Source organism: Xyrauchen texanus, chromosome 21 (genome assembly GCF_025860055.1).
Source record: "Xyrauchen texanus isolate HMW12.3.18 chromosome 21, RBS_HiC_50CHRs, whole genome shotgun sequence".
Lineage (NCBI taxonomy): Eukaryota > Metazoa > Chordata > Actinopteri > Cypriniformes > Catostomidae > Xyrauchen > Xyrauchen texanus.
The window spans coordinates 3,155,409-3,172,599 of record NC_068296.1 but is presented as its reverse complement, the minus strand read 5'-3'; the positions used below and the strand labels follow the sequence as shown (position 1 = coordinate 3,172,599).

The 17,191-nt window shown below is 42.7% G+C and overlaps 1 protein-coding gene across 1 annotated transcript in view; it reads right to left on the bottom strand.

The window, feature by feature from the left end:
• The window catches only part of mapk8ip2 (mitogen-activated protein kinase 8 interacting protein 2), a 49,710-nt gene that overhangs the window by 7,566 nt on the left and 24,953 nt on the right, over window positions 1–17,191 (bottom strand). The window contains exons 3-8 of the mRNA XM_052151832.1: window positions 8,050–8,271; window positions 7,875–7,953; window positions 7,592–7,786; window positions 3,123–5,690; window positions 1,801–1,876; window positions 1,432–1,604 (exon numbers count right to left, since the gene is read on the bottom strand). Of these exons, the coding sequence (XP_052007792.1) occupies window positions 1,432–1,604; window positions 1,801–1,876; window positions 3,123–5,690; window positions 7,592–7,786; window positions 7,875–7,953; window positions 8,050–8,271 (3,313 nt within the window). The remainder of the gene's footprint in view (window positions 1–1,431; window positions 1,605–1,800; window positions 1,877–3,122; window positions 5,691–7,591; window positions 7,787–7,874; window positions 7,954–8,049; window positions 8,272–17,191) is intronic.

Sequence of the window (17,191 nt, the reverse complement as noted above, 5' to 3'; positions counted from 1 at the left end):
ACCAGTCTGGCCATTCTCAGTTGACCTCTCACACCAAGAAGACATTTCCATCCGCAGCTTTAAAATAAAGTGAATGGCATCTACGCTCATATTTTTCCATTTGTTTCTCTGTCTCATCCTTGGGATACCAATCAGCTCCATTCCAGCCCGATGTTCGACACCCACAGCTATGTGTCTGTAGCCTGTGCCCGCCATACAGCAACGGGCGCTTCAACGATCACTGTATCAATGAAATCTATTATGATGGACTTCACAGAGGATTATCTGATGCCAACTCAAGCATCAGGACAACAAGGGATGCTTCACTGACCTCTGTCTGCAAAAATCTACTCCGTTTACACAACTAACGCATGACTTGTATTGCACATAGATAACTAATATTGGCATTATATTCATGCTATATAGCCAGAGGGGAACTGGTTCACCCACGTTGTTTTCTGTTTGTTTGTATTTTCCATTAACTAACATCTCTTAACATCTTTTGGAGTTTTTTGCTTGCTCACTGGGGGCCTAAAGACAACACATTATTAGGCATGACTTTCAATTACACGTTTTCAATGAAACTGTTCAATGGGGACATTTAAGACATTACAACTTGATTTTCTCTAAAGCTGCTTTGAAACGATGTTATTGTGTAAAGCGCATTACAAATATAAATGACTTGGCATGTAATCTGGATAATGTAATCAGTTACTTGTAATTTGATTAAATTGCATTTGAAAACATTCATAATCATATTACAGTTATGTGGCAGGGCGGAGGGCGGGGCCGGGTCGTTATTAAGCCTCCGAGAGGGATAAAGGTCGACTGCAGAGGATTGTGCGGGAGAGAGAGATCGTTAACGGACATGTCCGTCATGTGTGTGTTTATGTTTGTGCTTTTGGTTTAAGTTTTCATTAAATTATGATTTATATTGACAAGCCGGTTCTCGCCACCACCTTGCCCATCGAAACCCCCTTACAAGTTACTTTTCATGGGTTACATGATTACAATTTTATCAGGCAAAGGAAGTAAATTGGTTGTAATGAACAAATAGCGAGTAAACAACAAAAAAATCATATCAATTCTCATATTTTTATCCATTAAGTAACTTTCCTTTAATGCATTTAAGCAACATTATATCAAAATGGCTTCTTTTACTCATATGCATGTGACGTCCAATAGGTCCAAATTAGGTCAGAATTAATCCGAAAGTAATCCAAAAGCAATCAGATTATATTACCCTAAAAATGTACTCCTAGAGATTACATTTTTAGTTTGATATAAGGTTTAATTCGATATATCAATATTAATCTTAATATATGCTGGAGAACTTTTTGGAACCCCTGCTAAAAACATGATTTAAAAATGACAGTATTTTATAAATATAAATATTTAGGATTTCCAAAATCATTATGAAAAGCACATTAATATTCAGATTTATTTTCTTACTCATCAGGTCTTTTGTTTGGCCGACAACCTCATGGGCGTAGTACGCTGGGAAAATCCCTCTTGCCCCTGTGCGCATGTTGTACCCACGGTACCAGTAATCATCCTCTTCTTCCTCAACGAAGAGTGGATCATCAACATCCAACTCCAGCTCATCTGCATGCCGTGGGATGAACCTGCAGCGTGGGCGTTTAAAAGCATTTGCATTATGTGCATCAGACTTTCTGCAGTCAATTGGAGGTGTTTATAATATACTTAAAAAGATTTGAAAACAACATATAGGCTACTTTATGTGAGCCGAACCAGTTCCCTACTTTAAACATTACTGGAGCGTTTTGACTAAAGTTAGTAGCTTTTAGGTTTGTTACTTACCTAAAGACTGCTCTGTGAGACTGGTCTCTTTCCTCTCCATTTATTGTGCATGAGAAAAGCCCAAAGGACTCTGTGCCTGAAACACACATAAAACATATGCAATATCACAAAACTGTATTTATACTGAAGTACAACACCATACCAGACATGACAATTACCAGTGACAAGTCAGTACATGCTTGGTATTTATTATAGAACTAAGTGCATTGGGATTTTGGACCAATGAGATGCCACTCTGTGTTTTAAACAAACTATAAAACAAAATATCTTGTTGCCTGTTGCTTGAAGCCATTGTGACTGGTAAGGCAACTAGGTAGATAATGTCACAAAGTATTTCAAAACCCATTTAGAAGCAGGCCATGCTTAATCCTTCATCTGATGTAATCTCATTAGGTTTATTAAATACCCTTTCTGTTCAGTCCTAAATTATTTAAAATGATCATCTAAATGTCTTGAGCTGTGCTTGGAATGGCACTGTGAATGGGAGTGAATTTATTGTCGAATTTTATTTAGGTCATATTCAACCATTTCTTTCATTATTATCGTGGTGCATATTAAAGGTACAGTTCGCCCAAAAAGGCAGAATGTTAGTCTCAGTCACCATTTACTTTCATTGAAAGACGCAATGAAGATAAATGATGACTGAGGTGTTGGGGCGGCTGTAGCACAGATGGTAGAGCAGGTCGGCCACTAATCGCAGGGTTGGTGGTTCAAATCCCAGCTCACACGACTCCACATGCTGAAGTGTCTTTGGGCAAGACACTGAACCCCAAGTTGCTCCCAATGGCAGGCACCTTGAATGGCAGCTCTGCCGCCATTGGTGTGTGAATGTGTGTGTGAATGAGTCACAGTGTAAAGCGCTTTGAATACCATTAAGAGACCATTTACATCTCTTTTGAGTTCCACAAAAGAAAGCCATACAGGGATGCATTTCCCAAATGTATCGCAAGCTTAAGTTGATCGTTAAGTCCATTGGCGCCAATGGCTTCTACGATCTACTTATGGCTATGATGCTGTTGGGAAATGCTGCCCAGGTTGATAGCAACAGGGTTGCTTATTAAGTCGATTGCGATTGACCGTTGGTTATAGTCTGTTAGACCATTTACTTAAGTTAGAAGGAACACTAATCTCCATGATGTTGACCTCAAATAAAACAACATAATCGTACACAAAACACCATGAGTAATACTAAACAGAACAATAAAAACAACCTCGACCCTTGTTATTAGCCCCTAAACCTTGCCCGGGCCTCCATACAAAAACAACATACTGTATTATAAGTGAGTTTGTGCATGTGTATGTACTGCTAAAATCCCACTTACTGGAGGACCGTGATGTGGCATTGACAAACACGTTGAGGAACTTCTTGGAGAAAGGCATATCTGCCTCAGGGGAGGAGTCTTCTTCAGAGGAGCTTAACAGCAGATTGGGTCTGATGCCTCCTACCATCTTACCCTGCCCATACATGTATTCATCTTCATCAACCCCCTCTTCATCACAGATAGTGGAGTGTCCATCGCTGTCCTCGCTAAGTACAGAGGTGCAGCGCTTCATGCTCACCAGCTCAAGCGTTGTGTTTTCATCTACCACAAGGGTGTATTTCATTGAATCATACGCCAAGGAGTCATCGATTGGCTGCCCATGCACATGCTCAGAGGTAGCGTTCCTCAACTCTCGCACACTCTCGTTAGTAGGTGGGGAACTGTCCAAATAAGTGTTGTTTCCATAGAGTGAAGGTACCTTGTGAAGATCGTCCAGAAAAGGAGAAGTATCCTGTTCATCGTCATCATTATCAGTTGAGTACGTGAGACTGAAACAGTGATTGGTCTGTGCTGTCGGGAGATCCAGTGTGAGGCTGTTTTTGACCTCCGTGATTCGTTGCAAAGTGAGTTGATCGACCCGCGTCTCACGCCCTTCGTCCTTGTCGCTGATGATGCTCTCGCTCAAGCTGGGAGAGTCAAGCTCCTTCATTCTCTCCATCATCAGGTCATTATTTGGCTCCTCCTCTTCCTGGTTTTGTTTGTTTTTCAAAGAGTTGTTGGATGCAAAGTCTTCCGATTCGTAATTCTTTAGGTTGCTCATATACAGATAAGAGTCTGTTCTCTTGGTATGTATACAGCAGGCTTCTTTCTCCTTCTCTTCGTCATCAGTAGCCTTTGCTCTTTCAGTCTCCAGTGACTTTTCAGATTTCAGATTTAGGAAAATGCCGCCATTTGTCTCAGCATCCATTTCGAGGTCGTATGAGGACGAGATGGTGTCAGAGATGGGGGTATCGAGTTCAAAGCACTCTTCTGGACAGCTGATTGGGTAGGAGCCTTCCGAGATCATCCTGCTGACCAATGCAAAGTCTTTAGATTCGTAATTCTTTAGGTTGCTCATATACAGACAAGAGTCTGCTCTCTTGCTATTATTACAGCAGGCTTCTCTCTCTTTCTCTTCGTCCTCAGTAACCTTTGCGCTTTCAGAAGTCACCTCCTCTGACTTTTCAGATTTCAGATTTAGGAAAATGCATCCATCTGTCTCAGCATCCGTTTCCAGGTCAGATGAGGGTGAGATGGTGTCAGAGATGGAGGCTGAGAGTTTGAAGCAGTCTTCCGGGCAGCTGATTGGGTACGAACCTTCCGAGATCATCCTATTGACCAAATTGCTGAGAAGCCAAGGAGAGTCTGAGTTTTCACTAAGCTCATCCTCCGACTCTGACTCAGAATCTCCCTCGCTGTTGCCATCGAAGTCATCTGCAGTGGGCATGAGTTTGGGGTCGATCGGCAAGTAGAAGGAGCGTTTGATGCTTTCGAGACTGTGGTCAGGCTCAATCTTCAGCAACAACTGCTGAGAGCTGCTGTCCTCAAAGGGGACAGCAGGGGGAAGAGTCTCATCTGGATCAGCCTGGTGCTCGTAACCCTGTTCGTCGTCTACGTTCTGCAGACCCATCAGAGCTTGACCGTCATCCAAAGGACTGGAATCTAGAGCTGGTGAATGGTCTTGTTTAATTGGCCCAGGTTGTCCCAGAAAAAGCGATGCCTTTAGACCTACAATCCCACTGTCTTGCTCAGTGTCCAGCTCTTGGTCAAGTTCTGGGTCAGAAGTTGGGGAACTGGCTTCTTCAATGGAATTGGTGAGGTGTGAGGAGCGTCCACTGCTGGATTCACTGGTCAGGTCTAGCTCTGTCTCTGAGATGGATGAAATCATGTTACCAGCACGTGGACCATCACATGCAAACGCAGCCTCAAGTTCACCTTCAACATCAGAGTCTGATCCAGGAGAACTAAGATCATCACTGTGGCGATCCGACTCTGCATAGTTCTTGGTGTTCATATCAGCAATACCAGGATCTGAGGAAGGAGATGTTGTGTCATTCGCAGCGTCAGGAGCAGCAGCAGACCGACCCTGAAGCATATCTCGAGGTTCACCGACAGCGTCAAGGATGTCTGATCGACTGGACAATACGTAGCTGGAGACAGAAACTGACTCGGTTGGTTCGATGCAGGGAAACTCCACATAGCCCTCAGCTTCCTTGCAGGTTTGATCGTAGGTCTCCATGCTCATGAAGTCAAAGTCAAACTCTTTGTCCAGCTCCTCGTCCGACAGCGGAGTCTCGGCATCATTACCCAGAGGTGCAGTTGAGGACAAACATCTGCTGGTGCCATCGTTTTCCATCTCGAGGTCGTCAGCTGTCTCCGTGATGACAGAGTAAGTGTCATTGGTGGGTCGAGAGCAGCAAGGTCGATGTTTGGCATGGCCGTTCAGGTCATGGTCAACCTCAGTGTCAGAGCACTGGGAAGTACAGTCATCCACCGAAGGGACAAGCTCGATTAGGGTGGATTCCTCAACATCAGGTTTCACCTCAGTGACCTCGGAGCCACCAGATGAGTTATGTTGACCAAAGGAGCCTGGTTAGGAAGACAAGAAAGAAAGTGTTTATCTCTTTAAAGGGTCGGCTGTTTACAAAAGCAGGCGTGTTTACTCCTCGCAATGATTTTTGTTCTTCTGTTCTTTGTTTAATAGTGTTTGACTATTGACATTTTCTTCTTAAAGGCTAATGTATACACACAAATGTATTATATATTTTCCTTAACAAAGTCATTTTAAAACAATGTAAAACTAACAAAATATTTCATGGTATTGACGGTAAATGATTGTTATTTATTTACACCCCCTATTTATTTTCTGTATATGTTAACTACAGTACTATGCAGGGCTCGACATTAACGCTTGTCCGCTTGACAAGTGGAATTTTGAAGCTTGATTAAAACCTCAATATTGAAAATTAGGATTGGGGAATTGAGCACAATTGTAATAATTCCGGCATGTTTCAATTTCAAAATGCAGAGAGTTCCCTCTTTCGCATCGCTCTCTCTCTCCCTCTCACCTTCAATCATGCAGCGTTCAGCAGCTTGCAAAATGCGTTGTGCTACCATCAGTAGAGTGAAGAGAAACACTTAAATCAGACCTATTTAAGACCACGTTCCACTCACATCTCACCACGAGCACCATTGAGAGCGAGAGCCACTAATCGTGACCACGAGGAGGTTACCCCATGTGATTCCACCCTCCCTAGCAACCGGGCCAATTTGGTTGCTTAGGAGACCTGACTGGAGTCACTCAGCACACCCTGGATTCGAACTCGTGACTCCAGGGGTGGAAGTCAGCATCAATACTCGCTGAGCTATCTAGACCCCCATCTGTTAAAATTTTCAATGCATTTGGTAAATCTTAAACAGCCAATTGTAATGCAAATGGCAAGAACTGACTTATACTCTTAAAGAGGTCAAGAAAAGTTGTATATGTAAACATTAGGTAATGCACTATGAACTAACAATGAACAATTCCATTTCTTTTGTAACTAACATTGACAAATATTAATAAATGCTGTAAAAAAATATATTGTTAATTGTAAGTTAATAATAGCTAATGCATTATCTTATGTTAATGCAAGGTGCACTCTGTCATTTATCCCTCATAAAAAAGGTTTAGCTCATAAAGACATGAATTGTAATTTTCCAGTATATGTAGTAAATCATGAGCACTCACATTAAAATAAAGTCTCCTGTCATATCATTAACAAAAGCTGTTTTATTCTACATGGAGCGGTTCCAAACATGGGGGCGGCCATCTTGGAATCACATGACCAGCCGAATACTACTCGCTTAATCTCAGTAACCGTTCTGTTATTGGACACTTTCACTCATTGAGTAAAGTACTCACGGCTGACAGTGAATACTACATTTCTACAATGGCATCTGAAACTGAAAACTATTGATTTTAAATGATGCTGCATCCAAACCACTAGGTGTCAGTATAAGTCCAATATGACACAAAGACAAAACTGAGTGCACCTTGAGTGGAACCTTCATTACTCACCTTCATGTTGATCTCCATTTTTATCTTCCTTGGAACTAATGAGAAACAATGTTAGTTTCTTTCACCATTCACTATTATTGAAAAACTAGGCTTGAGGGTGAGTATTAATTTAACCGTCTTTCTGCACTGTGTTCATAACGTGATCCCTACTAGCTGTAATAATCGTCATTTTTTATTTTTCTCCGGACAAGTAACGTTTTTACTCGGACAATTGAATGACCAGTTTACTTGTCTGAAGGACAAGCACATGACAAAGCTTAATGTCGAGCCCTGCTATGCATTTGGCAATACTGTAAATGTTGGCAATAGTGGCAATAAAGCTTTGTTGACTGCTAGAAAGAGAAAGGAAGGCATTTGATGCTATGGTCATGGTTCATGGGCGTGTTTATAGATCTTAATTGGCTATTAGCAACAGGGTCAAGGTTTTTACCATATTCAGGTCGTTCTCGTTTGTTGCCCTCAAAGTCGTAGAGCAGGGGTCGGCCAGGTGACTGATTGAGACCACACTGTCCTGATGGGTTTAAGGGTGTACCTTTGGCAGAGCCAGTGATGCCTGGAACCGCTGGACAAGTAGCAGTCACATGGGATCCATCTTCAAGGCAAGAGTGGTTTGGAGACAAACAGCCTGATATATGGAATACAATTATTCACAATGACTTAAAAACGAGAAAAGAGTGCTGATAAGAAAGCAAGTAAACTTGAGCCAAGGTTACCCTGTGTAGTAGAGTTTCGAAGAGAATCCTGCCAGCTTGACTTTCGTGACGACACGTTACTGTTGTTGTTCAGAGAGTCCTGCGATTTGGACAAATAGAAGACTTTAAATACTGCTAATATATATTCATATTTTGATTTAAGGGATTATGGGTAGCAGGTGTGTGTTAGAGGTACCTGTGAAACAGGTGCAGTCAGGTTTAGAGACGTTGGACGGCTCTTAAGAGTGCCAAGAGTAGGGGAAGGGGGTGGAGATGCAGACGGTGAGGAGGGAGCATCTGGATCGGCTTCCTCTTCTTCCTCGTCATCTTCATCATCAATCATCTCAAACTCTTGAAAATCGTCTTGGAATGAGCACACAGGGTGGTGGAAATCATTCTTTTCCAAAATCAGACAGTCCTGAAAAAAAGAATAAAGAATTAAGTTACGAAAGAAAGTCTATTGTGGCTAAACATTCGCAAACACAACAATCAATACCTTCATTAAATCTTAGGACGACAATGAGTGTGTTTACGTGCATTTTCTTTCACAGATTATGCTAAAAAAGCCAGCAATGTGTTCGATCATCGAACACCTTAAACAGTTTTCATTTTTTTTATTTAAAAGATCTGACAAAGCGAGGGTCCGGGTATCTCAGCGAGTATTAACGCTGACTACCACCCCTAGAGTCGCGAGTTCGAATCCAGGGTGTGCTGAGTGACTCCAGCCAGGTCTCCTAAGCAACCAAATTGGCCCGGTTGCTAGGGAGGGTAAAGTCACATGGGGTAACCTCCTCGTGGTCACTATAATTTGTGGTTCTCGCTCTCGGTGGGACGCGTGGTGAGTTCTGTGTGGATGCCGCGGAGAATAGCTTGAAGCCTCCACACGCACTACGTCGCTACAGTAACGTGCTCAACAAGCCACGTGATAAGATGCACGGATTGACAGTCTCAGACGCCACCCGGATTGAGGTGAGTCACGACGCCACCACGAGGATTTATGGTGCATTCACATACAACATGAAGAAAGTTTTCGCCTCGCATTGCTTGCACGAGTTTGACCGCTGGATTATTAATGTGTGTTTAAACTCACGTTCGCGCGAGTAACGTGAACCCGCGAGTATTCCCGCTTCTCTTCCGGAAAAGGACAGGAGGAGGGGCTTCTCTGACTTGGTTCAATGTAAAGTTCAACCAATAGCTGGAATCAAGTAGACGCGCATATTTTCAGAACTTACCAGGTAGTCCAACTTCCTCGCTCACTTTCCTCCAAGCGATGTCTTTATTCGTCCGGTGTCTGTACATGTATGACGTTGTGTCATACAAGTCTGGGTGCCCACACTCCGCTATAACCATTTATTCATCCATTTTCCCAGATTTCTTCTGCTACTATGTCAGTACGTCAGTGACATCCGGACAATCTCGATGCTGATAGGCTATCGCGACAACACGTCATGCGGATTTCTCACTCGAGTTGCTTCATTCGCATCTATTCGCATCTTTGCATTGACTTTGTATGTAATCGCGCCACACGAAACGCTCGCTTCGCATTGTATGTGAACGCACCATTAGAGCGCATTGGGAATTGGGCATGCCAAATGGGCGAGAAAAGGGGAGAAAATCCACACAATAAAAAAATCAGACAAAGCAAGAAAAACGTGTTTACATGAGATTTGAAATAATCAGGTCAATCAACCAAAACATAAACATGTGCACAACAATTCCATATAATGGATTAGCCGGTAAGTATGCCGGTTGAAGGTGTTGGAGTAAGGGGCCAAAATCTATTCGCGCTGATTGGTTTATTCTTACGACTGTACACTGATAAAAGCCTTTATTGCATTTCCATGTCCACACACGTTGCAGGATTATTAAGCATGCTCAGTGAATTAACGTGCATGCACAGTGTATTGCTGTGCATGTTAAAATGCTCAATATCAACAGAGGAGCACTTTTGAAAGAAAAACTATCCTGAATGAACTTCCCTGTCGACCTCCCTTTTATACCCGTATGTCGGGAGAGTGGCATGTGTCAGGCTCTCAAGATCGACCCCTTGTGTCACTTCATTGACACAACGTCGAGTGAGTGACAGAAGGGGAACTTGTAAGGGTTGCACAGCATTTGAAGGAGCAAATATGTTGTTTTGGGCAAAAACTAGCTGCTCATAGCACTTTACAACTTCAGCATAAATTAATAATTAAACAGGTTTGCCTCTATGGGCCAAGATAAATCATAGAAGAAAATGTCAGAACGCCACACATATCAGAGTCAGCATAAAAGTTCCAACTTAGAGCAAATATTTCTGACGTCTACTTTGAATAAATCGGAATGTAAAAATGTCTGGCAATATGCTCATGCCATGGAAAGACTTGACAGCTAGACTGAATGTTGTGAAGCAGGTGTTACTGTATATAGATTGACAGTGGCAGGAAAATAAACCTTATGCAGATACAGTGTGTTCAATGTCAAATAAAAAACGTATATTTCTTCAAGCACCCCACAGTTTGAAAGGAGTGAATAGCTGTTGAAGAATATTGTTTTAAGGTCAGCATGAAACCAGGGGTGTGTTTTTACGATTTCGAAAATTTGGGCATAAAAATGTACATAAAATTGATTTTAAATTATTTAATTTTAACCTCATCTTATCAGCCGTTGTAGCCAGGTACATTCAAAATGTTTAATAAAATCTAGTTAAAGATAATTAATGCACGTTTTCCAGTTTTTCCACAATACAATGATTAAAAAAAGTAATACATATATTTATACAAAACACTTCATTTCCATTCCAAAACCGTTCTGCATAACACAGCGGTTCATTTTAGCTTATCGAGGCCCATTCGGGCCGTTTCATGGCCGACCCACCGGCCCGCTCGGTTCTCCCGAGGGCCAGTCCGCCTCTGATCGGCCCCAAAGTGCATCAGCCCACCGGGAAAATACCCGGTATGCCAGATTACCAGTCCAGCCCTGCCTGCGCTAAAAACAATCTAGACGCAGTGCATTGACTGAAAAATAACGCAGGTGTCTTGAGATGCGTTTTTTGAGACAACGTTATTTTTAACTTTATTTTTAACAGTGTCTATAAATGTGCCGGTCCTGCGTGAGACACTGAAGAAATAGCGTCCAGGTATGGCCATTCATCCAGTGCATGTTACAAAGAAAAAACATCGTAAAAACAGAGAAGACACACGTTCGTTGTGAACGGCCCCCAGCACATCCGCAGTGAGAGAGAGTGGGCGAAACAAGTTCGGAAGGACTGTATATTTATAACTTTTTTTGGAATAGCATGCACTGATGGATTGTGCATAGTAAAGCTGTGCATTAATACAGTTAATAGGGTCCATTTTGATTTCATGTTGACTTTAAGAAGGAAAGATGGAGGGGAGAATCATGGCTAATGTGCAGATGGAGATCGATGGTAAAGCCGCTCAGGTTTCAGTACCCTTCCAGGAAAACAGGTCATGACACTTACATAAGCCTAATGTCTTATCTTCACTTCACTTCATATTTAATCCAACAGTACAGAGAAAAATCCTTTCTGGATGAGTGTTGCAGTGTTGGGGATGTTACACTGAAGCTGTAGTTTCTCGAGCTACAAGCGTCCCACGACGGCAAGCATTTGAAGTACAGTGAAGCCAAGCTGCCTATTTGAAAACATAATTAGCTACACTACAGCCACAATAAAAAGCAGCTGCCACCACCATTGATGCTATTAAATATCCTCTTTTGTAGAATAATGAAATGTTACTCTTAATTTAAAATAAAATAATCTGAATGAACTTTTTGTCATAGGCCTATATTGTTCTGTTTTCCTTGCTGTATAGTTTGTTATATAAATACAAGAAACTTTTGAATTAGGCCTATAAACGTATAAAATAGAATACATTTAAAGTGATAGTGCTTGAAGGAGCAATGTTAATATCTTCCTCTTCACCCATTCCAATCTGTTTTACAAGTTTTGACATTTTAAATAATGCCAAGCTATAAAAAGATAAACAAAATGTTTTATGAAATTGTTTATTATGTTTCCAGGAGTGTTGGTCAGGCGCGGACTGGCCATTGGGAAGTTCCGGAATTTTCCCGGAGGTCTGGGAAGCAGGCCACCGGGGCTGGACTGGTAAATCTGGCATACCGTGCATTTTCCCGGTGGGCTGATGCACTTTGCGGTGAGGCCGGTGGATCGGCTGCGACACAGGCCGAATGTGCCGCGATAAGCCAAAATGAGACGCCGCGTTATGCAGAACGGACCACAACATATGCAGAAAAGCTCGCCCTCGCCCAACAACTTTTGGGTCAAAACCCCCCCAACGCTCAAATACTTTTGGCTCACACACCCCCCAACACACAACAAATTTTTGCTCACCACGCTCAACAACTTTTGGCTCAACACCCACCCATGCTCAACAACTTTTGCCAAATTATTCCTCAACGCAGGTTGGTTGGCATATGTTTGCGATAGATCCAATTAAAAAAGTCCCACACTGCTTCAGATACACAAGCAGCTGGCACTGCAGGGGCATGAATCTATAAGCCATCTCTACCACAATCAATACCCCATAACTGATAAATACACTTGAGAGAGAGACACAATGCTCCGCACAATGCTCCGATGCTGCCTGAGTGAGTGAGTGCATGAATCTCGCAGTGGAAATGACACTCTAGTTCTCATATTTCCAAGGACGAGACCTCACCCCTGACCAGCACTGATTATACTGCCCTGCTCAGAGACAGAGTCAGCATTACACCTGCAAAAACTGTTCTGCTGTGCCAGCCGAACCCGCACAGAACTCATGAATGAATGCAGCGCTCTCGACACTGACCACATATTAATAACAGAGCAAGAGAGATGAAGAGGGTTAAAAGGTGAAGGAAATACTTCACTGGAATAGGAGAGATAAGAGAACATGAAAGAGCACACACACACACAAATAAACACTGAAGGTAACATCAGATAACAGCTGAATACTGCAGTACATGTAGGAAGGAGGCGGGGCAGCACAAGAACTGTCTACACTAACTCAAAGGACATTAACTACCGCACTGCATAATCAAGGGCTGTTGAATATTTCAGAGGAAGCCATTACTCAGTCAATGTTACCTAATTAGTAGTGTTAACTAAGGAAAGCATCACTGTTACTGTTCATTTAAACCGACTGATCTCAGTTCAGGAGACTCTGGGCTTTTCTGGCCATATCTAGAGATCAGGTAGGGTTGCACCAATTAAGTGTAAGGTCTCACTTAAGTTGGGACGTAAAGTTAAAGCTGCACTACTTAACTTTGGTGCTCTTGTAATGGTGGCCAGCTGATAGATAGCTGTGCAATGTGTATAAACCTCACTCTCCTGACCTCAAGAGGTGCACTAGCGACTGACGATAGAGGGTTTAGCCTTTAGCCTCCTTGTTAGCGCACCCGCCTCCCATGCTGGAGATGCTGGTTTGAGTCCCGTTCGGAGCAGGGCGAGCAGGGCCGGTTACAGTGGTGCCGTGACCGGATGGGAGTGAGGTTTAGGGGGGTGAGTGTAGCGGTGGCCAGCTGATAGATAGCAGTGCAATGTATATAAACCTCACTCTCCTGACCTCAAGAGGTGCACTAGCGACTGATGCTAGAGGCTGTAGCCTTTAACCTCCTTGTTAGTGCATCCCACCTCCCACGCCGGTTCGAGTCCCGTTCGGAGCGGGGTGAGCAGGGCCGGTTACAATGGTGCCGTGACCCGGATGGGAGTGAGGTTTAGGGGGGTGAGTGTAGCGGTGGCCAGCTGATAGATAGCAGCGCAATGTATATAAACCACACTTTCCTGACCTCAAGAGGTGCACTAGCGACTGACGCTAGAGGCTGTAGCATTTAGCCTCCTTGTTAGCACACCCGCCTCCCATGCCGGAGACACCGGTTCGAGTCCCGCTCTAAGCGGGGTTACACTCTCAAGCGACACCTGTGGTTGAAAGAACGCTTTACGTCAGTTGTGTTTCGGCACTGCTCTTCTGGCGGATGATTTGAGCTTAACTGCTTAACATATCCAAGCATTATAGCAGGTAAACAAAGTCGCCAAATGGATAACAGATAAACATCTAGACTGCTATGATGCCGTCCTGTAATGCTGTGTCTCATTTGGAAGGCTGCGTGCCAGGTAGGATGCGTCCTATGAAGGCTGCAGTATCCTTTAAACAAGCCTTGTTTAAACAAGACGGCATTCGTAGGACAAACGGAAACGGAAGGTAACATGGTTGCCATGACAGCACGCCACTCTTTAACAAGTGCGAGCGCTTTGAGACGGGAACAAACTCCCTTTAGAAGGGAATGTATGAGGTGCATTTTAGGAGAGTCCAATATTTGGTCCCAGTTTTTATTAGGTGTCTTTGACTACTATGTACTTACATTTAAAGTACCTGCATTTAATTACATCTGTACTTACACTGTTAACCCTAAACCCTAACCCTAAAAATGTTGTTTACACGTACATGTACGGTTACGTTTCACCTAAGTATAATAGTGCAACACTCAAATATTTAGTATGTAAATTGTAACTTAAGAGTTAATTTACACTGTAACTACATTATCTTGTAACTTATGCATGGTTGATGCAACTGGCCCCAGAATCATCAACTTGAAACAGTGTCGCTCATCTTAACAGAATGCAATATGATGAACATGTACATTAAATAAATATAATCCGCATAAATGTACAAGATCGGTAGCAGATGTGTCAAATAATGTGCAAGCAAAATGTGCATAAAACCGTAAACAATTCGGCCCATGTTTTATGCGATAAGTCATACACGCAAGGTCAGTGGGCATGGCCTTGAAGTTTTAGACTTAAGCATGCACTTAGTCTAGGCACAAGTGAGTTAGGCTAAAATGCACACGCAAAGCGCTAATGCACTGGGCCAAGAGCAATTTCATTCGAGAGAACATAATAATAATAATAATAATAATAATAATAATAATAATAATAATAAAAACATGACCTCTATAAAGCTTAACGCAAATCTCATAAATATTCTCGACAGTGAATGTTTGATGTTCTGCTATATTTTCAGAGTTTGGAGATTAACTTTATCACCACCTGCTGGTGAAATCTCCAAACTGCAAATGCAGGAACTGAGTTTAGACTTTGCGCTGAAAACAGACGTGGTTATGAAACATCTCAGCGCAATGACCTATTTCTTAGGAAAATAGCAAATTGCGCTTTGCACCACTTTATTATCCTACACCCCACCCAGACCCACTTGCGCCTTGCGCTCGCACAAAAATTGCGCATAGAATTAGCGATCTCACAAAAATGATCTATGACGTTGCACACTGCGCCTAGCATGGTCAAGAAAATAGAGCCCATACTGTACATATTCACACACACAAATGCATGCACAATATTTCAAAAGGAAAACCCATCGCCCTCTTCTCTTTAATCTCTCATTATGAGCCGTTTGGACAGACACTAATATAACATGTTTCATGCTGCTTAGCTAATCCCTTCACACACACACATCAAACAGCTACTTCTTCTCGCACATATAAACTGGAAACTTCCAGCAGAGCAGATTTATCTCTATAACATACAGTACAGCTCTACAGAGATGGCACTTATGTTATTCTATTTTCCAATATTATCAAAGCCACCTTTTCATGATCAAATCGGATCCCATTGCATAGAATCAAGCCCCACATTATTATTTCCCTCTGAATATTCTGTTTCACTCCCATTGCATTACAGAAGTTAAATTCAGTGTGAATGCTGTTTAATGTCATCTTTAAATATTATTCTGCTCAGCAAACGTTCATCCACTGCATACTGTAACATGCAAAACCCATGAAACCCCAATCTGTTAAATGTACTCTCAAAGCCGCAACTGTGTGACAGAATGAATAATCCATGAAGAGAGAGTGAGGGTGAGATAGAAAGAGAGAGAGAGAGAGAGAGCCAGAGAGAGAGAGAGTGAGGGTGAGATAGAAAGAGAGAGAGAGAGAGAGAGAGAGAGAGCCAGATAGAGAGTGAGGGTGAGATAGAAAGAGAGAGGGCAAGAGAGAGAGAGATAGAAAGAGAGAGGGCAAGAGAGAGAGAGAGAGAGAGAGCCAGAGAGAGAGAGAGAAAGAGAGAGTGAGGGTGAGATAGAAAGAGAGAGAGAGAGCCAGAGAGAGAGTGAGGGTGAGGGTGAGATAGAAAGAGAAAGAGCAAGAGAGAGAGAGAGAGAGAGCCAGAGAGAGAGTGAGGGTGAGATAGAAAGAGAGAGAGAGAGAGCCAGATAGAGAGTGAGGGTGAGATAGAAAGAGAGAGAGCCAGAGAGAGAGAGATAGAAAGAGAGAGGGCAAGAGAGAGAGAGAGAGAGAGAGCCAGAGAGAGAGAGAGAAAGAGATAGTGAGGGTGAGATAGAAAGAGAGAGAGAGAGCCAGAGAGAGAGTGAGGGTGAGGGTGAGATAGAAAGAGAAAGAGCAAGAGAGAGAGAGAGAGAGAGCCAGAGAGAGAGTGAGGGTGAGATAGAAAGAGAGAGAGAGAGAGAGAGAGAGAGAGAGTGAGGGTGAGATAGAAAGAGAGAGAGAGAGAGAGAGAGAGAGAGAGAGAGAGAGAGAGAGAGAGAGAAAAATGGCTTTCTATGCCATTTAAAAATCTATCCAATTTGAAATACCAATCAGAATCTGGCTCAAAATATTCCAGTCAGTCATTGAACCTGTTGCAATATATGGCAGTGAAGTTTGGGGTCCTCTCCTAAATCACCAATTTGACAAAGATCCGATTGAAGCCCTGCATACAGAGTTCTGTAAAAGCATTCTTCGGGTACAGAGAAACACACCTAATAATGCATGCAGGGCAGAATTAGGCCAAAACCCTCTATTAACCCACATTGAGAAAAGAGCAGTTACATTTTGGAAACATCTAAAACTGAGTGACCCCAACTCTTATCATTATAAAGCCCTTAAAAACCATGAAGTGAACGCTGAGAAGAGTCCCATCATCCAGCTGGTCCTGAGGCTCCACACACGACTAACAATAATCAGCCTCAGGACACGGACACCCTCATCCACACAATCCAGCCCAACCAAACGATGAACACACAAAAAGAAAAGTACCGAACTTATTGGAATGAAACAACACAAAAACAAAGTAAACTACAATGTTATTGACCCTAAACAGAGATTACACGACAGCAGAATACCTGAGTACAGTCAGAGACCACAAACTGAGGAAACACATGACGAGGTACAGACTGAGCGACCACAGCCTGATGATAGAGAAGGGCAGATACAGACAGACAGAGAGACAGACAGACAGCACTGATGATAGAGAAGGGCAGATACAGACAGACAGACAGACAGCACTGATGATAGAGAAGGGCAGATACAGACAGACAGACAGA